At 41.8% G+C, this 25,327-nt stretch overlaps 1 protein-coding gene across 3 annotated transcripts in view; it reads left to right on the plus strand.

Annotated features, from left to right (window-relative positions):
* Window positions 1–25,217, plus strand: part of LOC105279739 — a 242,150-nt gene extending 216,933 nt beyond the window's left edge. For all 3 annotated transcript variants that reach the window (XM_026971817.1, XM_026971818.1, XM_011339725.3), the window contains 4 exons: window positions 12,288–12,433; window positions 15,618–15,890; window positions 19,287–19,490; window positions 19,856–25,217. In XM_026971817.1, the coding sequence (XP_026827618.1) occupies window positions 12,288–12,433; window positions 15,618–15,890; window positions 19,287–19,490; window positions 19,856–19,965 (733 nt within the window). In that variant the 3' untranslated portion in view covers window positions 19,966–25,217. The remainder of the gene's footprint in view (window positions 1–12,287; window positions 12,434–15,617; window positions 15,891–19,286; window positions 19,491–19,855) is intronic.
* Window positions 25,218–25,327: the final 110 nt, after the last annotated feature.

Raw genomic sequence — 25,327 nt, forward strand, 5'->3', positions numbered from 1 at the left:
ATACAGCGAACATACATTGATAAATATTCGAGGCGCCATTGTGTCGTTCGCGATCGATATTCAAACGGGTCGTCGCACCGGTATCATATTTATGCTCGTTGTTATTAACTCGTGGCGAAAATGCGACTAATTTCCGAAGGTATGCCTATAGCTAGCCGAACAATGTACTCGCCGACGCATTCGACGAGATATAAAGATGAAAAGCGAAAGATCACACATACAGTCTCTCCGCTCACGTATAATCTCGCCGCCTCGCTCCACTTTCGGTATCGTCGTCCGTTCGTCCCAAATGTGCTGTACGCTTGATACGATCCCGGAATCGGGATCGCGATAACGATACAGGTGAGCGACTCGAATCTCCTAATCGTCGCGTGCTCGTCGCGTCTCGAGGAGCGCGCGTTGACCACTTCAATATCCGGTTACGCGCTGAACTTCGCTGGCAGCCATTCCAGGGAAAACGGTCCCGATCGTTGCTTTCGCGTCGGTGCAACAGGAGAGCGGCTCTCGTTCTTATCGGAAAAACGTGCTTATCGTGGTTGTATATCGCGAGTCGGATACCTTCGTGTACTGCATAAAACTTTCGCGTTTCGCTCGACCCGCCCGGCCGCGCCCGAGACGGCGGAGACGGCGGGATTTCACGGCGCGGAACGACCCGGGGATTCTATTTCTACGATACCCTCCCCTTCGTCCTCCTCTTTTTCCTGCCGTTTCCTCCATCCCCCGGTTCCCTTCGACTTTCGACATTGTTACGTACATTATCGCGACTTCCCTCTCGCGGTCCCGTCCGTTGGCACGTCGACATCCATAAAGCACGCCCGAGACGCCGGCTACGTCAAATTTACCGCCTTATTTCTAGCGATACGTCGTCGTGTGAAGAGAGACGCGCGCGTCCCTTTTATATACCGGGCTTCTCAGCGTATAACTCAATTCTGTATCGATATATTCCTCGAATGCATTCCGCGCAAGTAGTACGCCCCCGTCGCGCCGCATTGACCCCGCGTCGACTTGGAGGACCTTTATCTGCGGACGAATTATTTATTTCGGTTTACTAAGCTCGGTATTATTCATAAAATACAGTTTACCGTTTTTATTTCTTGATATTTAATTTTGATTCATCATAGCTTTATATTAGAGAGTAACCGGTGCGATATCCATTTCAATTAACACGTAACTTGCTTTTACTAATCGGCGGAAATTCTAATATCCGGCGGTAGATTTCTTAAATAGTAGATTTTTTTCTTCTCAATTACGATTGCGACTGTTCTGCATTCGTGAGAATTTAATGAGAGTATCACCATTTGAACTCAACTCGCGGAGTAAAATACCTATTAATCATTTCGAAATGTGCGCGAATCCGACCTCCGGCGCGATCGATTATTCCAGTATGATGAATAAACCAAATTTTGGTCAAACGAGTGCTACATCCTGGCGTCGGCGACTCTCGAATTAATGGCTTCGATCGACACGACCAGACTACATAGTCGCGCCGTAAACACGATCCACTGCAGATCTTCTGCAATCCAACGCGAACACCGTTCGCCGACACTTTAGCACGTAAACGACACGTTTTACGTTACGAATCCGTTCTCACTCGCTGCTCTTTCCTTTGCCACCCGATTGCTGCGTTCTTGTTCGTTTTTACGGTTATGCAGCTTCTTTGGAATTGGTCCACGGGCAGGGCGTACGTCTCTCAATCTTTATTCTCATCACACATTCGCCCGTGAATCGTGAATCCGTCATTTTGCCGGCGATCGTAGACCGGGCCATTCGTCATGCGAGACTTGAACGTTGACCGACAGACGACGAATCGTCCGCGACATTCGCGAATTTACAGCTCATAACCCAACGACTGCGGTGTAAAATATTTCTGATGGACGAGAATTCGATCGCGAAAATATCCAAATGAAAGAGGAGCGACGCGGCAGGATCATTTTTTATTTCGTAGTTTTTACGCCACATTCATTCGTTTTATTTCGAGGAGATGTTATGCGTTATGCCGAGATCGACTCAATTTAATAACTAGGAATGTGATTGGCGTGCTTTTCGCTGAGAGACCGGATCGTGGAAATTTTGGCGCGGAAGCGGTCATTCCGGTGAGAAGTATCTTGCAAGAGATGTGAGTCGATTAGACGTCAAAAGCAGCAGGAAGATTCTACCGTGCGAACTGTATAATATTGGACGCAAGATACAGCTGGTATCTCAGAAAATATGGGAGTCAGTGACTGAAAAGAAGTATTCTTTAACAACGTCGAGATCCGCTTTTCTTGGGAAGGACCAACCGATGATGTGATATCTCGAGATCTCTCAGTGGCGCATGAAATCTTTATATCTTAAATTAAAATTCTGTCAAATTAAAGATAACGTCATATTGTATCTTTGATATGAGATTGTGTCGTTGATAGTTTGCTTACTTCGGCCAATTAAAATTAATCTAAATATTGTTCAATGTTTGTTTTTGTCCTTCTAGAGAATCGTTTAATTTGGTACTTACTATTAATACTTATCTCAAATTCATTCGCACAAAAGAGCGGCAGCTTACGTGAACAGCTGAAGTTCCTCGTTTCACGATTTTCGCGGCACAGCCAACCATTACATTATGGTCCGACATAAAAGGTTCTCTCTCTTTCTTTTACGCGCGTACGAAGGGCTACGTTTGCTGCTAAAGGCAACGTTAAGGGCACTTCGCTTATCAAGCTCATTCCGCGAGAAAAGAAAAGATTACGTGCGCGCGATCTAATAACGAGCTTTTAGAGAACAGATACACACGCACGATCCGACATGCATATATGTGTATGCATGTGTATGTGTCCAGTGCAGTACCGGTGCAGTTCGGTTCGACACTTCGCCGCCGCGCTGGTTGACGATCGGTCCAGCTCGGTGCACCCGATCAAAGTACGTTTTTATGAGGACCGCAACCCGTTCCCCGATTAAAATAGGAAAAAAATGGTAGAAAGAAAGAGAGAAGAGTGACGGGCAGAGCGGTCGGGAGCAGGACAGGCTTAACGAAAAAACTAGTTATGAATTACTCGCGTCCCCGTAAATAGTGGACGGAGTCGCAGGGCGAATGCACGACCGCCCGGTATCGTGCTTATGCAAGTGCATATGAGCCCGGATAAACATGATCCGCACATAAACAGGCGCATACATAACTCGCCGCACCGCACCGTACGCCACTCGCCGCGGTCTCATCCCAGTTTCGCTTTGTCTATCTCTCTGCCTTCACTCCCTTTCTTTTTTTCTTTTTCCTTTCTTTCTCTGTGTCATTTTTTTATTCCTATGTCCGATACAGCGGCGGAGAGCCGCCGCCTCGTTCATTTCCAGCGGGTCGCTCCATTGATCACGTTGTGTATTTGATAGTGCGCACGTGAACCAGGTATTTCGGAATTATTGTATTTTCCCTTTGAACTCCGCGTGCGGATCGCCTTTCACCAATTTTCATTCGATTTCTTCTCGATTTCATATTTGGTCTATCGTATCTTCGAAATAAGCTCTGTAATATTCAACAATTTATTGGTTAATTATTCTGCGTATGTACATAGAGTGAAACAGTTTGGACATTAATAATGCCTATGTTATCTGCCTAGATTTGGAATATTTCGCTTATTTAATTGCTGTATATAACGATTATATTACACATACTTATTATGTTCTTGTATATGCGAAACACATAAGTTATGATTAAAATGCTCGATCAGTTATATAAAGTACCTCTCCATTATAGAATATTTAATTACTATTCTACGAATGCGTATGCGTATTTGAAATGTTTCGGTAGACCATGAAAATCATTCCGATCATTTCCCGAGGAAAAGGCAAGAGTATGGGGGATGTTAAGCATTTATTAGAATACTACGCATGGTCGAATGCGGTTTTAACTTCCGTATCTGAACTCGGAGTTATGCGGTGCGGCCGCTGCGAGTTACCCGACACATTCTCACTGATATAACTATGATATACGTTGATTAGAATTTATACGAGCGCGGACAAATAATAATTAAACTTCATCATGCGGACAAATAATAATTAAACTTCATCATACTCGTACACATCACCGAGCGCGCAGACATTCGCCTAGTATCCTGCGTTTATAATTGCGTCTAATTAAACGCATGTAACGCAAGACGCGCTATCAATACTGCGATCGGAAATTTACCAGACGTACTAATTGGTAAACGATGTCTATCCTGTAACTGTAGAGATGCTACCTATATCACACAAGAAACGGGAACTACCTCTGATCTGAAGTAAACAACAAAATCGATCGCTGGAAGGGTGTGTTCTCAGTGACGGATCCCTTCGTATATATAATGTACATACGTTTATTTCTATCTTCATACAATTATAACGATTTGTCAAGTTTTACTATTATTTAAATATATTTGCACAGGAAAATATAAAATTCCGAAATAAAAAAAATAAATGATAATGAAAACAACGAAACATGGTGTAAGGAGGTGTAGATAAAATAAAAATTTAAGTCGTTATTTTTTCATATGCATGAATGTGGGCGATTATTGATAGCATCCATGTTAATTGATAATAATTCGTACAATAGGATTTGCTTCGATACGAGGTTAGGGGGAAGAAGATGCGCGCGTGAAGGGTTTCCATCCCCGACATGAAGTAAACAAGCGTGTCTCTTGCTGTCGGTGGAGATCGACTTGGAGCAAGTTCGACGTTTCGCCGACCAATCGGCCGGAAAATTGCTCGTTGACCGGGGTCCTACCAACCGGAAGTGCAGAGCCTTCGCGCTCGAATCGGCGCACAAGACGGTGGAAAATTATCGTGTATACGTGCTGCCAAATCGACGATCGAACTGCACCCGATAGCACATCTATACACTACGCTGAAAGACATACTTATCCGTGAATTCGTTTGGCCACTCTCTGGGATCGATCTTGATTTGATCGTGAAAACGTTTATGATAACAGAGATTAAAAATTTGTTGAAAAAATCGAGTTTTATAACATATTCAACCGAGTGTCAATAGTCATTGTAGGAACCGATATATTTTCTCTGTTGCATCTCTTTTTAAACTATCAAATTTTTTATGTCTTTGTAAATAACATTAAATATAAAGCGCATTAAATTGAAGTGCACTTGTCATTAACTGAGGGATATGATTTCGTTATTTATTAATTGCTCGGAGAATTGATTCATCTCCTTTAACTTCTTTTACTTATATATAATTATCGATTCGTCGATATCTTTATTAAGGAAATATCAACTCTAAGTTAATCAAAGAGTTCGTAATCAAAAGGTGTCGAAATGATTTTGGAAACCTCGTATAGTTTAGTAATCAAGTCTCAAATTGAGCTGCCATTAAAATAAAGTTCTCTTGAAATTTGCTGAACACTAGGTTTTCTTCTCTAATTACACTTACGAAGTTCACCTCGTCTCTAATTTTCAATCGCCTCTAATTTAAAAACTATCGACCTCACGACTTTAAAAGCACTATTTTTCTTCTCGCATTTCAAAGTCCATGATCGAGGAAAAGTACGATGGTTCTTAGGTATTTTCTACTCACGCACACACTGACACATCGGTAATTATTAATTCTTTCCTAATCGATCCAAGGAGATTTTAAGTTTTTTCTTACTAGCTTAGTGTATCAAATAGGCATTATAATAATGTATTTCCACAAATTTCTATAAAACAAATTTATAATAAATTTTATTCCCACATACCCAGACGCGTCTCTAATACTTTTTGCGAATATTTAATCTTTATGAATCTTTCTATTTGTTTCTGATATGAAACTATGCATTGGAAGGCAGAAACGGTTGGAAGTGTGCAGTTACATGTTTTTAAGACAATTGTTCCTACACGACGCGTCGCGACGGTGGCGAGTCTAAAATACGGTCGAGTAGTTAAATCACGGCATGCTGCACGGTATTCTTCGCGCTGACCCGCGTACACGTCGCACTGCATCTCCGAGTGTACGAAGCAGCGGCTGAAACTAATTGTAAGTAGTAAAATAAATCTCCGTCGGCGTGGGAGGAACGGGTTGGATAGCAAACGAGGACATTCAAAGGAATAGCGGCCACAAACAAGTTGCAGAAGCATACATGAGTCGGTAACGTGTTTCTACAGGAATTATTTTGTTACAAATCACGCGAACATTACATCGTCGAAAATTAGAGAGCGTATCATGCAATAACAACCAACACGATACTGCTTGGATAAATCATTAGAGATTCACCAAAAGCGAAATCTCTATCTTTCTCTCTCTCTTTCTTTTTCTCGACTTCAGATGTACTTTAGAAACGTCTCTATATATGTATCAGAAATTATTTCATAAGTTAATTTGTATCTGGCGTTAGTAAGTAGGCCACATCTATCTGCAAATAGCCAAATCTGACACAAACGTCAATCTTAATCCACCGCAAAATAGATCGTCTGTCTCAAACACCTGAGTTTGCGAGAAATAAATCTGCAATATCCTCTTCGTGTAACTCGCTTTATGGCAAAATAGCTTTAAAGCTCGTGCGTTTCAATAAGTAAGCAGGATGTTTCAAAATTCATTCCTCTCTGACGTATATGTATGTGTTGCAGTTAATATATTGCAAAATGATAGAACAGGTTTTTCATCAGATTATCCTTTCATTTTTCACCTAATTGACGTGAAAAAAAAGAAATTTTGTCGGCAATATACGTGAACGAGCTACTGTACTGCTGGGATCTTAAATCAAAGGTCGCGGAATTGCAGAATATTTTGCGCGGATAAATATAACGCTCTCGTTCAGCTTTTATCGGCTCTCGGATATTTTCCAATAAATACATATATGACTGTTCTGTCACGGATGAAGCTTCGTCAATATTCGCGTTACGTGTACACGCAACATTTTCATCTGAAAATGACATCAAGCAGATACTCCTTCGTCGGAATATAGTGCTGCGATATCCCACTCGCATTTTACTGTTCTCGACGCGGTGAAACTGTATTATTCAAGTGGCCGTCTGTTGAAACAGTGCTACGCCACTGTTGAAACTGTCGGAAATAGTCGTCTCCTTATTCGCGTATTTGGTCGACGTCGTATTTTCGTTAAGTGAGCTATTTATAACTCGTTTCCGTACACACACGTGGAATCATGCTAAAATCTACAGAGAAACAGGGCACGAGATAAATTCTACGGTACTTACTGCTAGTTTAATTTCGACAAACTCGAGGACTTTTTTACACGTCCCTCCTTAACACGAGGGCGATTAGTCTTGTAAAAGAACAACATCGCATCCGCGAGGATGGAGCAACTGCATCCCCTTGAATTTTCGACACCGTGGCATTGCGAGCTTCCATGGCAAACACGCGATCTTACTCTCGACACGCTCGAGAAGATGGAAGAATGCCGCGATCCTGATGCGCTTCCATCACAGCGATACTCTGCAAAGGGAATGAAATCGAAAAAGAAGAGATAGAAACAGAAAGGGAAAAAACGAGGAAGAACAAGAAAAAAGGAGACACATGGAGGAATGTAACAGCCGTATATTCTGCCTCTCTCTCTCTTTCTCTCTTTCCTTTTCTTGCTGCTGTTCACGAATGATTCGTACGAGCGGTCGAGGGTGCACCTCCATCGCGGAATCAAGCTCCCGACCGCTCGATCTTTGAAACGCCGCTGACGAGCACGACCTACATCCCGAATCCACGGAATCATCTCGGGCAGAAAGAAAACCTCCCTTTCCCGCCAGGAAAGGTGAGCATGAAATTGGACGGGTGAGCGCGCCATCCGCGAGTGAATGGTCTAACGAGCAAATATAAATTAGATTAAAAAGTCGACTATGAAAAATGTCCTACTCGATTTGGGACACTGTAGTAAGAGACGGCGACGATAATGGTTGCGCGCATACGGCCATTGACACGTCGGACACGGAAAAGGTTTAAATCAACGTCACCTGGCCGCTATACATCGTCGTCGATGCTGCAATAAATCGTACGTCAAGGGAATATTTTGGATAAGCGCATTATCGATGTCGCCGCGACGTATTTTTAATCAACAACGGCGAAATAAACGCTATTACGAATGCAGATGTATGATAATGCACATTAGATGTTCGAAGGGAACGTATGCGCATTCAATTATGCAGTTAATAATGATAATTAATAATTTAATATTCTATATGTGATATAATGACGGACATAAAGAAATTAACATTTCTCTCTCAGAGCTGAATCCATATTCAATCGTCGTGATCTACATGCATTTTGTATATGTTATCATTGTAAATAGTTACATTACAATTGCAGATCTTCTCAGATTATCAGCGTTTCACTAAACCAGTGACAATTTTAATTTAAATGTTACGGTGATTATCGAACTGCTGAAGAAACTTCGGGAAGGAAAAGAGGAAATACAGTCGTGCATCAAGAAAGAGAGAGAGAGTGCAGGCCAAGCTGAGCGAAAGAGAGATGGAAGACGTACACGATCTTGTAAGAAGACACTAGGGCACGCTGGGGAACGATAACGGCGGTCGGGCGTTCCCGGATCCATGCCAGAAACCAAATGTAAACGGCTGCTGCACAACTTAATTAATTAAGTTGCCGCTCTTTACGTTATCGCGCCGCCGCCACCACCGCCATTGCCGCCGATGTATTATCGTATCGGTTTAAGTATGCTCCTTGAGATCTCTCGAGAATTTCAAGTAGCGTCTTGCGTATTTGCGTGTCTTAAGATTTTTGCTGAAGAGAGACCTTGAGAAACCAAACTCATTTAAGAAGAACACTGTAGTTATCGATTTTCATCGCGAACGTATCTTTCTAATATTGAGATCAATTCTATAATTGACTCACTCGGACCTATTGGGACATATTTCCCGAAAAAATTCTTTCTTTCTTGAATACCTCATGAAACTTATATGAGTATGTCTTATCCCGAGTTGAAATTTTAGTTCTACATTGAACCTCGAATTCTTCATTTGAGGCGTTATTCAGCGTCTATTTAGCTACTACTTTAACGCTAAAATATGTCCGAAATTTCCTTTTTTGCCGCTAGAGCGTCAAAGCAGGTTACGATCAAGATTATAGCCGAATGTTGCAGGGTCAAAATAGCATCTTAACATCTGTTTGTAGGAGTTTGAGTTTCAATGTAAGAGTTCTAGGTTCTATTTTCCTAAAAGTAGGTTCGTACGACTGCTAAAAGCATTAAAGTAGGCGCAAAATTTCGACTCGGGATACCTCAACCCTTCCTAAAACAAGATAAATACAAAAATTAATATTTTGTACATATATAATATCAGTATTTATTGTATCAGTACTTATTGGAGCAGACTCAAAAATATTAATACAAGTATTTTGATTGGTATTCGGTTCGCTGGGATTAAGACATACCTATAAAGAAGAATTAGCGCAATCGATATGTTCGAATCGAGACATTTATGCCTTACTTTCCGACGGAAAATTTCGATAGAGCCTACAGAGTACAAGTTTTTGGTGTTCCTGCGCTGAAGGTGACGTGATGAACGCGGAAATCCTTCAGTCGCCAGGACTTGAATCTATAGTAAAGGACAAAGGCGCGATGCACACAGCATCACACGCTATTGTATGCGTGAGGGCTTCCTAGGGGAATCCCCCGAGGGCACGGTAGACAATTTCGAAACTTTTGCTATTATGCGCTTTTTATTCATAACCGGCGCGACGCGCCCCGTAAATATTACCCCATCGCTCTTCGAAGATGATATTTGTCATGGCGACCACGTTTAGTTCACGTTCACCAAATAATCGCGAAATTGCTTTCAGTCATGCGATACAATTGATCAGTTACTGTTTTACATTTCGTTTTACCTCGAGTAACAGGGAGCAGCAGCTGCAGCTCAGTCTCGGATACCTCGGATACGATATTTTCGTGACTCCTATTACTTCTACATCCTACGACAAACATTTTCGGATATCCGGTGACGCCCATGTACCCTCGAATACACCGATATCGATCATCATCAGTCGGGCCGGAAACATTTTTTCGTTTATTCGAGCGAATACATGGTGATGGAGTATCGTTAACTGTCGATATTCAAGATATTGTAGTATTTCCATTCACTCTGACTTGCGCGATATATGTATCATAAATTTTTGCAACAACATACATTGTATATGGTATGTATATTCGATAGTGTATTTCATCATTTTTCAACGAGATGAATTTAAGACGCGGATATTTTCTGCAGATTCAGATTATTGCTACACGATTTTCTTCTTTCGTGTTTCAAAGTATTACAACTACACTCTCTTTCACTCTCGTAATGTTATAACTGCATGATTTTCCTTTGCCGTGTCTCGATACTTCAAAGCGGCGTTTGTTACATAGAGAGATAATAATAATAATAAAGACCGTGCTCTGTCTTCTCCGATTTAATCCGTTCTAATTAATTAAGAATTCGTAATTCTCTGTACCACCGATGCTTCGCATTCCAAGTCACGTCGTCCACGGGCTTTTTAACGCCCCGTCTTCCGGTATATGCGTTTTTACGCACACGCGAGATACTCTCGGCGAGGGTAGCCCGCAGTTGGCGGATCACAACGTATCGTGATCCGCCCGGAAAACTGACATCGATCAATCATATCGCAGACGAGTGTCGGTTTCCACGAAACCTCCCCTGACGTTCGTCACGTTTTATTACAATGCTTTTATACGGCCGAATGTGCAGCTCGGCTACGGGATATTTCCCGGAAAAAAGAGGACTCGTCCGCGTCTGCAAATCACGATCTGCGGCGAATAATGAAATTTTAACGCCGCAACATCATACTTTCTACTGAAAAAAATAATGTAACGCGCGACGTTCTAAAAGCTCGGCTTAATATTTGAAGGAAACCATAAATCTTACACCGGCTTCTCCATTTATCTATTGTTCCACATCGAAAAATATGTGAATAGATTTATGTATCTGTGCATATTTGCACAGTCGTATTTGGAACGATTTTAACAAGCTTAAAAGAGATCGTTACCGCGAAAAATGAGACAATATAAAAAAAATATAATATATCTCTCGATTCTTTTCACAGTTGTAATATAGTCAATTTCACAGTTATAGTATATTCTAGACACGTTAACCAAGAGACCTAGTTCATAAAATATATAATGCTGCACTTTATAAGCTTAAGGAATGTAATCGATAATGTCAAGTTTCCTTAACATGGAACAAATTCATTTTCCTTTTGGACTCAGCTCGCTAAATGTAATTTGAATTTGAACTGACACGATGTTCCATTGGAATTACCATATTTTCTTTTAATATAATTAAGAGATAACTTTCGCACAATATTATACCGTCTACCGCAAACGGACATATCTTCTTGCATTATTTCGCGATACTGTCCTGTGCCAGGACAAGCGCAATTAAATTGAATCCAGCAAAAAATTTGCCCGTAACGCCGCTCGCGAAATCCCCGGCCGCGATCGCGGAAACTAGTTTCGCGAGAGGCGAGCTATCGAGAAGTAATATAAACTTTATATCCCTCTTCACGAGCGGAGAACTCGTAAGACAAATATATGTCGAGATCGTCGTTTCCGGTTCGCGCAACGGCTTACGACGGTGCTCTCCAGGGCTACAATGTAAACATATATCACCGAAGCGTATATAGATATGAATTTATATACGTAACATGTCTACATGTATAATATATATGACACACGCACATGTGTGTATATGTAAATATATTTATACACGTGGATGTGTGCACTTGCAAATGCACATGCGTACGTGTGTATCGTACATAGATAAAAATAACTATTATGCATAGGCGCGTAGAATCGCTGAGTTTTCAGATTTTACCGTAGAGGTGGGCAATCGTCGTAAAAGAATTGCGTTAAATTTAACGCTCGACCGTTAAGAAAACGTTCTGATAAAATAAAATCTTAATCCCGCGCCATCCACGGACGAGATTTAGGGTCCTCTCCCTAGCCCCACCCTCTCCCTGCCGTCACCCTGGCTGGAGAAAGGGCTCGTCGCCCTCCCATCTTCTTGAGATCACCCTTAACGGTCCAGTGGACCGACTATTAACCGTATCTCGCGGGCTTAATCCTTTCAGACCCAAATTTTTATTTGTCCGCGGAAGACCTCTTTTCTGCAGCTTAAGATGGCAGCCTTAAATGCCCTTATTCACAATAAAATATCTTTCCGTCTGAACTATGTCTTCCTTATGACCCCAGCGAGCCCACTTCGAATGATTCTGATATTAGGAGATTTACTTCTGCCATCACAATAGATTCAAGTTTAAACAGCTCTTTGAGTATTGAATTCTGGCGATGTCGATGTCTCGATTCACTTGATACTTGACATCTTTGTACGTTCCTTTTCAGCAAGAACGGATACGTGTGCATCATGTTCCACAGGAGGGACGAACACGTAATAGAGATGCAACTGTCGGAATGGGGCCAGCAGCCCGACGATATATGCAACTCGAGCACGTTCAACTCGCACACGATGCCGTACACGACGTTCATCAGTAAGTAAATTCTGATCTCCTAATGAAATTACGCATTGTAACGCGACGGTATTACCAACGTTTAGAGTAACGTCGCGCTACTAAAGTAACTTGATTGGACTTTAATGTGGGACGTCAACTTTCCGAGTCCGGGCGGACATATGCAACACGCACACACGCAAATCTGATCACGCTTTAACGGATGCTCGATTGACAGATCATGTTGTGTGTTATTGCTACTGCAGTTTCAATTAACGCAGTTAAACGCGAACGTTCCACCCGCTGACGCATTCGGCATTTTTGCTTTGTCGGTATTTCAACCGTAATTAATCGGGTGAATTAATTTGCCAATACCCCGACGAAGCCGCGGGTTAACTTGCAATCTCCGTTGGAAGGGAAGTTTTCAAAGAGCGATTCCCCTGTTTACATTCGAGTTAGCTTCATCATTATTCAGTTAATATACGCAGCTTCTTAATTCGCCATTCATGCTATGATTTATACTTTTATATTGTTTGCGATAAAGTGCAAAATAATAACAATACGTGCTTGAAATATTCCAATGGTGTAAAAGTTTTTTACGATTTACGCGAGATTTATTATCGCAACGAGATTGTGAAATGGTGTATTAAAGATTGAAATAGCCCATTTCGTTTTTTTCTTTTCTATCGCGAACCAAGATTAAGCAGATTGGACGCTGGAAATTCGGCCGCACCGGTTGTGGCCGGAAACCGGAATCAGAAGCGAACGGTTGGCTCGAAGGTGATTTCCGGGCCTCGCCGCTTTGGTGCCAATTCGACCCCGATGAAGCCCTCCGTTTTTCTTCCGATTCATTGCCCGCGTCCCCTGGTTTGTCTCGATCTTATCGAGTTACTCTGACGGGAGATAAGCGAGTCGAGAGAGAGAGAGATCCGCACGTAAAATCGGAACGGGAATTCGATATACCGTCACGGCGAAGCGTTCACGCGAACTTCTCGTCGTCAATTCAAATCGTTGCGTGCAAAGTGTCAGTTTTAGATTGACATATTTATTTGCGTCGAGTTCCCCGACATTCCTCAAATTTTGCCGTTGATTAAAACATATTACACTGTAATACGTATATCGCGATTCCCGCGAACTCTACCTGGCTCGCTAAACTCTCGGAGTTCCGAATAAAACGTGATTCGCGGTCTAACGAAAGTGCGCCTTGTTTAGCTTCTAAAACCGATTCGAGAAAAATCGATCGCGAGTCCGGCGATGTCGGGATGAGCGATGCTCTCTGGGTCGAGTCAGATGCTCACACTCGAGCTCGCGATTTCTCTCTATTCTACTCCACGAGCTCTTCCCAAGCTCTGGCGCAAGTTATCCACACATATTTCCGCGTAGACATGTACAAAGGATCTCAGATCCTTTGTTCCTTAATGAACTTAGAGTCAATTTTTCGTTCGCGAAAGTTTCATGAAAATTCTAGTGATGTTTAACGTCCAATTTTGTATATCTTCTATCTAATCCTTAAATTAGTTAAAAGAAGAATATTTCAATTAGATTAAAATTCTTTTCACGGTATCCGCTTTAAGTGAAAAATAAGATTCCGTTAGCCATTTTTACTCCTATTTTTATTCCTTTTCTTCCATAATGCTTGTTATCGCGATTTTATATTTGCTACTTTTAGTAAAAACTTTATTCGTGCCTTGATGATTGTCAAAGATAATACCAAGGTTAAAAATTGATTCAAGAATTCGTGATACGTGCTACCACAGGGAACCATGTACATACCCGATGACGGAAGTGCCTGTGTGTACGCAGAAGGCGCGCGAGCGCGCACACAGTCGCGGCGAGAAGTTTGCAAATGGCAGAGTTTAACAATCAATTCGTGAGGCGCGGCTTTACGAGCATATAAAGGATCATATGCCGGATCCGTCGTAAAGTCTCTCGCACATCAGTCTCCCGCCTTTCAGTTTCTCCTTAGCCGATTCCGGTAACGTTGACGAAGAGCGAAGTCGTTTCGCCGTTCGCGCCGCCGGTGTGGAATTTATCGCACCCCCATTCGCGCTCGTCTGCTCTTTTGTGTGTCGCAGCACTCTCTCGATGTGGATACACGCACATACTACCGCGTTACCACCCCGTTACCACCGGGAAGATCGCTGAAGATTATACCGCAGAGCAGCGTTTCCCAATCTTTCCCGGCATGTAACAGGAACGCGATATTAGTCCTTGCAGTCTTTTCGTATGCTCGAAGTAACGTGACAAAAGATGCGGCGAGAGAAAGAATTCTTGAAGAAGTTAATACCAGCGTTGTCTACTGATAAATACTAATCTCATACTTGTCATATTTTGACGTATTTCTCTTCTTTTTACTTGAATCTCAAGATTGATTTAATTTTGCTCTAAATGAGACATTTTCTTTATTACAAGGTGTCTCAGGTCGTAATCAATAATTCAACTCGTCTGCTTAATTTTCAAGGTAGATGTTTCCGTCGATTTAAAGTGATTTAAATATTTCATCTAAATTCAAGTGAATTTTTAGTTTTAATATTACATGAGAGATAATGTATTTTATTAATTAGCCGATTAATTCCTTAAACAAATAATCTCACTTGCGAATTGCATCTGTTTCGTGTATTCAATCTGGGAGTTGCCAGTTGGGAAACCCTGGTGTAAAATAAGCTGCTGCTTCGTCCTCGATGCTTTTAGTCCCAGTCGCGAGCGGTTAAAGTAGCAAATATAAAACCGCGATAAAGAGGCGAATATAAAAGCAGGATTCTTTCGCACGTCGAATTTCTTAAATGGATCACCCTGGCGGACTCCGACATTCAACACAATGATCAACGTGCTCTCTCACCTCGACGCGGATCGGGTTGCGTTAATTTCCTATAGGAGCCAAGTGGAAGGCGACGTTTACCTTAGCGTGTGGAACATGTTGGCTGCGTGTCGATCGCGTATCAAATTGCTCGGCTAAAAGTTACAACGCAATGTAAGCACGATCTTCCATCGCCTGTCGCCGGGAGATCACGTGGAAGTTAATGGCCTGTTCCCTAGCACGTAAGAAAACCTGCGGGCAGTTTATTCGCGTCTCGATCACAATTTGCTTGATGAAATTTCTGAAATGGACGTGACGTTGCTTCAACCGGACGGAACGGAATTACGATTCGTTCGCGATTCGGTCGCACGATCGTGGCAAAGTGTAACTGGCGAGCGAACAAATGATCTTTACGTGTTTCACATCCAGCATCCGACCCGATGACCCGGCAATGTCCGAATCTCGGCCGCTACGAGATCGTGTCGTTGTTTCGCTCGCCGAATGCCGACAACATCGAGGACATACTGGCCGCTGACGGTGAGCAGAACGTCGCTAACGCAGCGGAAGTGCACGACGTGAGAGTGCCTTCCACCCCATTGCCAAGACAGTGCCATCACGGCAGCGTACGGCGACTGGACATCGGTTGCAGGACACCCGATCGCATGGAGTTCGCCACGTCTTGCAGCGACGAAGCGTTATCCGGTAAGGATTATTCCATCTGCCGTTTTAGAGTTACTGCTGCAGACTAGGTATATTGTCTCAGAATTTTTCCTGAAAGTGCATTATTGTAGAATATTTCTGAAATATTCATTGATTACGCGATTACATTTGAGATTGAACGAAAAATAAGATTTAATTCGTTTAACGTTTTTATGCCTCATTATTTAGACCAGTTTCGAAGAGTTATACGAAGAGAATAAAAAGCACTTTTGTTTTCAACTATTTTTAATCGGAAATTTTTAGACGCAACTCCTGCTGCATGAAAAGCAGCTAAAGGAGAATTGGAAAATGCATTACGTATATTCTATCTTAAAATTAGAGTACTATTACAATCTTCTCGCATATATGAACTTTACGTTTATAAATATACGGTATAAATAAATATGTCAATCTCTTTTAACGATAAATTTTCTTCATGTGTATAGATATTTTTTCTAATGTTCCTATTCATGGAATCTTCTATTTCTGTTACGCTTTATGTACATGCAGAATAACGACAATCTATTTTCTATTATCTATTTTCGATTTTACTTATAATCGAGACAAGTTGAGTAGAGAGATGTTTGATAAGCGATGTCCGCGACAAACGGTGAGTTTCAAAGGCACTCAGGTAACTTTGACGGATTCTCGACGTGTGATGTGGGTCGGGATGATTAAACAGACGTGGTCGTTGTCATTTTTGTACATAGCTTTCACGTTAACTCCCTTTATTCCGTTGCAAGAATCACATGGACTTTTATCAGGATTTTCGACAAATGAGGTCACCATCTCGATAACGTGAACTTAGAGAACTTGACGGACGCAGTCATCGCCGTCCGTTGTCTTCGGCGACGTATTCAGAGAAGCTTTGTGGTTCGGTAGAATGTTCGTGCAAGAGATGTTCGAGAAAGAGGGACCGAGGGAGGAGACTCGACACGGGTTGGAGCACGTTCGCCAGGAACATCTTATCGGATTACTCGCACCACCTCCCGGACCCGTCTCAGCCCAGTTCGCGCAAAGTTATCACAAGTGGTGATAGTTAGTTTGCGGAAAGGCAGCGGGCGTCACGGTTGCTGGAGTATAGCGCTTGCTTACGCCTGCGCCAACTTCCCCGTGCACTTCGTTTGACTCCATACATAAAAATTGACACGTCGTCCCCGTGTTCTTTCGTGGCGTCGCCGCTGAATGCGGTCGCCTGATTCGCACGGTCATTCTGATCCGCAACTTCCGCAACCGAGAGTTATACTTTCGCCTCTGATAGTGTACCCACTCCCGATATTAAAAAGTTTAATTAATGACAGATTGTACTCGACAAATTAATTTCGAACGATAAATTATGATTCCAAATGATGAATCATACATTAATTTTGAATAATTCATACATTGACTTATCTATACTATTAACATGGATTGTTCTTTATTTTTTTAGCTTTATTGCTGCATTTCAATATCGCTACAATCTGAGTGCGTAACGAGGATGATAATATTTGACAAAAATTATAATAATAATAACGGAATGACGTATGATGTTCCGGATTAACTGCATTTCTGCTAAGACTGAATTATATTCGGTTTATATTCCCCGTGATACAAACGCGCATCACGACGGCATCTCTGTGTAATCCGCGAGAGAACGTTGATACGCTGATAGAATCCGCGTGGAGAAGAGCATTTCGTAACCGGGAATTATTTTAGAGACGACGACCTAGGGACATATTGATACAACCGAGGATTTAGACACTTTGTGGCGGGCATGGTGCCTCGCGACTGCAGTGGCACGGATTTGTATTCCGAGACACAGATACCAGCAACGAGAAGGATAACGACAACAATGATGAGAAGGCAAACGGCCATTAAGACTTCATGTAAACCGATAATGTCGCCCGCCTCGCAGCTCACAACGACCTCGGGCATTGCGACTCCTCCAGCACGATTGTTAATCGCCCTGGTACTACCGAGTCTTATTCGTCCGCATTAGGGCCCGGACTGTCTGCAAGCGGCGAAGGGACGGTGGCAACACGTGTTCTAATTCGTTGGATTTTCCTGACTAATTATGCGCGCTAATCTTGAGGAAGCCTCGATGAATCCGGAGCCGCTGTTTGAGGCTTGCAGGCATTCTCGCCGAGGACGATCCCTCCTTGGAATCCACACGCGTGTCCTTGCGAATCATAAAGTTAAAAATTGATCCTTTTAATCGTTAGTTAACAAGCCAATGCAAAATAATTCTGGTACCTTGAAGAAAGAAATTTATGTTCTCGTCGGACGTCGTTTCATTAGGTAGATGCACGATGATCAATCGATGGGCGCAATCGAATATTTTCCGCGACGTTGTCCCGCGTCTAGAACAACAGGTAGAAAATTCTACATTTATTCCGATACATCAACGTCGCTTGCCGCGTTTAGTTTTTGTCGCTGATGGGTGCCATCGGCCATCATTGAACACGATGCGTGGTCTCGCGTTTCCTCTTTACGCGAAGTCACGGGCTGTCTGGCGACCGCAGTAAATTCTCATCTTACTATCTTGCAAGTACGATCGGGTATCCTCGCTCGAAACGTCACGCCTGATATCGATGTGTCGGGGGGATTTACGGCCCTCGTTTATTTCCTCTTCCGTTCGCGCGCATTGTTACGGCCGGAAGGCGGTGGGCAAGTGCCGTAGAAATGATGACATAAAAGTAGTTTCTCAAGCGATCGAATCACGTTCTTCTTCCGCTATTTTTTTTATAACGGACACGTTAATTGAATGGCCCCGGGAATTATGGTTGTCTCATTTACCAGGAAACAAAAAGCCTTATAGTACAATAGCTATGTGCAGTAAATTCAGCAGCGTGTATACACGGTTTCATGAAACTCACAAGATGTTTGCCGTTAATTCAAAGCGTATCGATGTCAAGAATATCGAGTCAGATAAAAGACCTTAACATCTGATCTAACAACCTGATTTCTCACGTACAACTACAGCTGGCGGTGCAATATCAGAATAAGATGGAAACGTATTCCATTCAGTCAGTTATTTCCTTTTTATAACATTCATGCGGCAAAAATATTCTCCTCGATATTTTACATTCGTCGAGAAACGAACTTAGCACGACACAGGACCGTGAGAAGCGATACTAAATCTCATTAAGCGAGTTATGGCCTTTTTCCAGCTGCTCCGTCAAATTTGCTCCGTGTGGATTTAGCGTGTTATTGTCGCTAGCTCTCTTCAAACGGTCTTAAAAAGTTCGCCCGCGCTATAACGCAAAGTTACTGCGCGACGCCGATAATCTCATTCTGTCTCGCGACACTTCAAAAAATCGGCAAGTTTAATGCGACTTTGCTGTAGACCCCGACGTCTGTCACTCCTTCATCGATTCCTGTGCACAGCTCACAGCATCCGATCGTTGCCTTCGTTTTCAGAGTACTTGTGTCATGGAACTTGGATCGAGAACGACACTGCCTACTTGGTTGCCAGCACCGACGTCGGACGTTACTGCCTCGTTTATAGCGCGTCCGCCGCGACGACAGGAAGCCGTGAACTCTCGGTGACGGGCCATCTCGCTTCCTGTCCGAGGGCTTCTCATCGCCATCCAGTCTCGTGGCAGGTCAACCTCACGTCGTACGGTAAGCGTTGTTAATTTCGGGCGCAGCGCGCAACTCCACCTGCGGGAGTTCCGCTGTTCGCGCGATTCCTTACCGTAATTTCTCTGCGTTCATTCACCTTTTTAATTATTCAATAGCACTACAATTTACCAATTTAGTACACGTCTGTTGGTAAGAAAAGTTCTCTTACTTTAATACAGCCGTTTCAAAGAAACATTCGTCGTTAAGTCTCGCGTTGAGTCTCTCCTCAAATCCCTTCAGTCACAATATTATTCCATTATTGATCCAACGAAGAATCTCGAGTTCCACTTTCTGTATTCTTGTTTCCGCGTATGTTTTTTATTGTTACATCTCATAAAGGGAAATATCGCGATTATTGATTTCAGCTCAATGCGGCGACATCTCGTCGGCAGCCACGTGGGCGCTTCGAGTGCCGGCGTCTCTCCTCAATATCGTCTTCTTCGGCGCGCTCTTCGCCAGGTACATCGCGAGGTGATGCCACTGAACCGAGACGCGCCACGCACCGGTGGCTGTATAGTTGAAAGAACAGACTCTCTTATTGCGATATTGCGTTCTTGCGATGATTATATATATATATTAATAATAATAATAATAATAATGATATGAGGGTAGTACGAGCGGGCGAGATATAAGAGGAAGAGGAGTGAAAGGAAGACGAGCTGAAACTAATAATCAATCTTAGAACATAAGTGCGTGAGCGCGAGTGCATGTGTGGTGATACATTGCGGATGTGAATTGCGATTGAGAGAAACAAAAAAAAGAGACAAGTCGGAAACGGGTAAGGTAATTATATATTATAGACGCATGTGCCAGCCCAGGCGAATGTGGTAGAGCCGAGTGGGAGCGGGGCTTTACGAATGTACATAAAAAAATCAATGCGACCACGAGACACGATCTTCCTGCGTCCCTCGTCCGGCTACGAGAAATCGATCGAGGTGACGATATTAATCGAGAAGGCGAAGATGCCTTGTGCCCACACGTTAAAACTTCATTAGCTTAATTAAAACGAAAATAAAGATATACGAAGCTGATGCAATCATCCAGCAAAAACATAATATGACGGTATCCCATGTATACCCCCTCCCAATAGCTTCCTGATTCCAATTCATTGATTAAAAGACAATTTAATATGGCAGGAAATGTGATTTTACACTGCGAAGCATCCTTCTCTGTCGTACCGTTCCCGGCTAATAATTGCAATTACGGAAATTACCTGTCATTAACATGCTCAAATGCGAACACAGGAAACTGTGCCGAATCTGAATTCTTGTCAAATGAATTTCGTTCATTATTGCGTTCAGAGCATCTCGTTACGTGTATCTCGGCAAGAGCGCGAACCGAGGACGTGTTGCGTGGTAGATTGTCTTCTTAGGTAGAGTCGGCGTGGATTTACGTTGTTATTATATACATAATGGAGTACGTTTGCCTTTAAGATTGTGAGGAGCCCAACGACTTATCATTAAAAAACGACGCTAGTTTTGAGCGACGTATGTATCTGTTATATCAAGTATACAAAATATATATTCATTTATATGACATTAAAATCATAATTCAAAGTTTGAGTTTGGTTTTTTACATTCTTATCTTGCATTAATCTCATATTACAATGATCATATATTACAAAACTCATCAGTTTCGTGTATATTTTTTCACGATTTTTTTAAAGAGAATATCTTTTTAAAAATTAATTGCTACTAGTTTTGCATGACGTGATGCAACTTCCCTGCGCTTGTACTAGTCGTTGCGTGTGTGATGATGTAATAATAAAAGAAAATAATAAGGGTGCTGGGGCCAATATTATATGAAATGAGTGTTGCTCATTTGATTGAAAGGGAGTAAAAGTGAAAGATAGTGAGAGAGAGAAAGAGAGAGAGAGAGCGCGAGAGAGAGGAAGTGATAGACCTATAGCTATTTACTTAGAAATAGCTCCGCAGCCTCTGCCACATTCGCTGGATATCGTTCGACGCTTCTAAATGCGACGAACGAAACATGTATTTACTTAGAAAAGAATAAGAGAAACTGCCACGTCCAACTTGTAATTATACGCATTTTCGTTAAAAGCTTCGTGGCACGAGCCGCTCTTCGCCGTGAAGAGGAGGAGGCACTGTAAAAAGGATAGAGGGAGAAGTATCAGGAACGAACGATTAACATATTGTAATTATTGCTATTATATCGCTGTTAGTGTCGTAAGGCAGAATAAGACGGAGAAATGGACTTCTCGCTCCCCGAGTATCTCTCTTTTCTTTTGTATATCTCGCGAGAGGGATAGGGATCGAAGGAGTAGCTTGTAAGCTCTCTTTCTGTAAAAATGTTATACCCTGATCCACCATTGAACTTTGATCCTCGTGCGATGAACGTGAGGTCGATACCAACTGCCATCGAAAGTTTCTGCGAAGAATCTTATTGCGAATGTCCCGTAGTCGTAACATGAAACGAAAATGTACCAGTGAGGCTTGAGATGGTAACAATACGAGGTGAATAAAATATCATTGCTATCGATCACACTTTCCTTTAGTGTAGAACATGCGAAGTTTCTACACGATGATTTTGATTACTGATCAAGAATATTAACGATTAAAACACGCTGTTTTTTAATCGTTAAAAAAATTTTCTTAAAAATTCTCAAGTTCGAAAAATGTTCGATTAATGTTTTCGTTCATTTGATTGATTTAATTTAATTAATAATCAACAATTAGGAGTTTTTAATAATGTGATTTCTAGTAATACCGAATGTTGGAAATATTGCATAACGTTAAGAAAAGAGTGCGATTTGAAATGAATATTATTCGCTTTCGTTACCAAATGATCGATGCAAAGATGATTTTGCAATATAACATATCGCTATTGGAAGAAGAAAGTTGCAATAGAAAAAAATTAGACTTCCTACAACGTAACGATAGACAACATTCAAGCTGAGACATATAAACATTTTTTAAGAATTTTTAAGAAGTTTGATATATCCTAAAAGAGAAAACACAAGGAATTAATAAAATAGACTTTGACCTGCCTGAGATTTTTCAAAAATGCCCGTTAAGAAAAATTCTAGTAGATAATTTTTTTCAATTGAATTAATTTAGTTGTCTACGTATCGAATTGTATTAAATATAGTTTTAGATACTGTGAAGGTTCTTGTATAAAAAAGCAAGAAAATTACAAGATGATTACGATAGTGCAATCGTTTACTACAATTCTTTGACATTGGAACTAACATGACGACGAAGTTTAGATATTTTTTATTCGAACTATTTTACTTAAAGATTCTTATTGCAGAAGAAGAGGAACGTCCCACCGCGTTTAATCGATTATACACATATTAGATATATACGCGATATATAAATATATATAAATATAAATATATACATATACCACGCGAGACAATTCGATGTTGGCTATAAAACTGTACACTATTAGATTAAAACGAACAGAAAAGGGATACAAAGAATGCGACGATGATACAGTCGACGATCAAAACTTGATCAGCATTCGTTTTCATCGCACTTGATCCTTTACCAACGATACGCCGTATCTGACTGAAGGAAATTCTTCTAAATCTTTTCTTTTTACAATAAAGAATTAATGCTTTGCAATTGTATCCGTTTGTCTCGGCAGTCACTTGCAGCTACCGATTTCTCCAGTCTGTACCGCATGCCAGGTTTCGTCGAGACGTTGTCGAAGAGTTCAGAGCGCCGGCTGCTCTAACTGCCGTATAAAGATACAGCTGTCATCCCCGGATGCAGCTATGATCCGCAATACGTGTATTTACGTTCCGCGCACCGTCGGTTAATGGTAGTAGCAAGCTAGTACACACTATACTGCCCTACGAGCTCCAGCCCCGTAGCTGGTAATGTACAGTATTAACAAACGCGAAATACATACGTATTTCACGGGCCATCATTCAGGTTGCATTCCGGGATCAACGGCTGCAGGAAATTACGACACCTGCACATAGTAGGCTTAAAGGATTCGAATTGCGACACGGAGATACGATCGAGTTTAATAATCTCGGGTATGCCGTATCTCGTGCACGTCGACACGAAGAGATACTCGCTGTAAAAAGAAGAGGGAGGGGAAGCAGGGGAGGAAAAGAGGCCAGCGATAAATCCGATCGCATGATCAGTCGCGAGAGTGTAGATTTCAGGGTATTAATGTCGAAGGTTGCATAGTTATACAAATATACAGAAATAGTTAAAGATAAATTATATTGTGAAAAGAAGTATATATATATATATACTACGTTTTTATTGTTGTAAAGTTATGACCGATGCAGTCGACAGGAACGAGGATTCGTACGAGGACTCTGTTCTCTTGCGATCGCGTGGTCCACGCGATTGCATTCGTATTTGTTGTTAAGTTGCCTCTGTCACCGCCATTTTCGAACGTACGAGGAGGAAATATCATAGAAGTTGTGCACTTTTTTTCTATTCTCGAGCTTACTTTCGTTATTTCTCGAACTTACAACCAATGAAAATTGTATGAGATGGTGGAACTCTTAATGGTGAAACGGTGACGGGTAGCGAAGAGCGCAAACACACGCATATGTAAATGTATTCAGTTAAGGAAACTGTCACGAGAGAATCTCGATATGATTTGTGTCTGCCGGCGCATGAGGGAGAATAACTAAGTGACGGATATTAAATAATCCGGTTGTTCGCAACGTGGGAAGACTCGCGTTCTCGCCCTTCTGTGCACGATGTAATCGAAAACGCGCGCACGTCACTTATCCGTAGTACACGACACAACGAGCATTACCGTCTCTAGTCTTAGTCAGCCATTTAAATAAATTTCAATCGAATTTAAACGCGACAGTATGAGAAATCGGATGGAGCGTCATTGATTGATACCGAAACGCGCACCATGACAGTCAATTGCCCCGCGAGCCGGGGGGGTGACAATTTTCTCTCCTTTCATTCTCGAGAAGAGTGTACGATTATATATATATATATATATATATATATATATATATATAATATATATATACTGTATATACTGTATTTGCATCTCTCAGGAGGAGCTCGGCCGATTCGGAGCACTCTGGTCCGCGCGAATGAGTGAATTCGGACTTCCTTCGTGCCGAAGACTTCCTATTTCCGTTGCGATTCACGACACGTTGTCCTTATCGAGGAGCGTACGGCTCGGTGTGTGATTCAGCATCGTTCGAATTTCAATCGGAGGCAGCGTTACTGCACAACTCTTAAGGCATCTTCAATATACCCGCAATAAACGACGATAGACTAAGAAATAATCTCACGGCGCCTAAAGGACGCCTGGTACATTTTTTTATTGCAAGATGAATCCCGCGTATGTATATGTACATACGTGCGGGCGCAGAGCGGATTGTAAAATAAAAAAGAAGTTAAGGGAGAAAGGAAGAGAGTGTGTGTGTGTGTGTGTACATGCGTGTGTGTAAGAGGAAGAAAGAGAAAGATACGCTGCATCGACCTTAATAAAACTATTATTGTACTATGATAGGGGAGGAAACTACGGCGGAGACACGTAGGTACAGCCGAACGAAATGTTCTGTATCGTGACACGCGCGATCTGAAGGTACTACTACTCTAAAAAGAATCCACGCTTGAAAGCTATCGAAAATCTATACATAACTGAGTGTTTTACTATTGGATTAAAAATTATTACAATGATACCTATTAATGTAAATGGTTTTTCATTATTATATTATTATATTATAGATGTTATACTTAATAATATATTTACAAATAATTAAGACGATTCTTTGTCGTTTTATTCTACTCCGTCGCCTGCCATCCTTCCCCCGTATCTATTATTTCTATCTTGCAATTTAATTCAATATCTGGATAATTGTTTAATTCTCATTCGAA

This window comes from Ooceraea biroi, chromosome 8, assembly GCF_003672135.1.
Source record: "Ooceraea biroi isolate clonal line C1 chromosome 8, Obir_v5.4, whole genome shotgun sequence".
Lineage (NCBI taxonomy): Eukaryota > Metazoa > Arthropoda > Insecta > Hymenoptera > Formicidae > Ooceraea > Ooceraea biroi.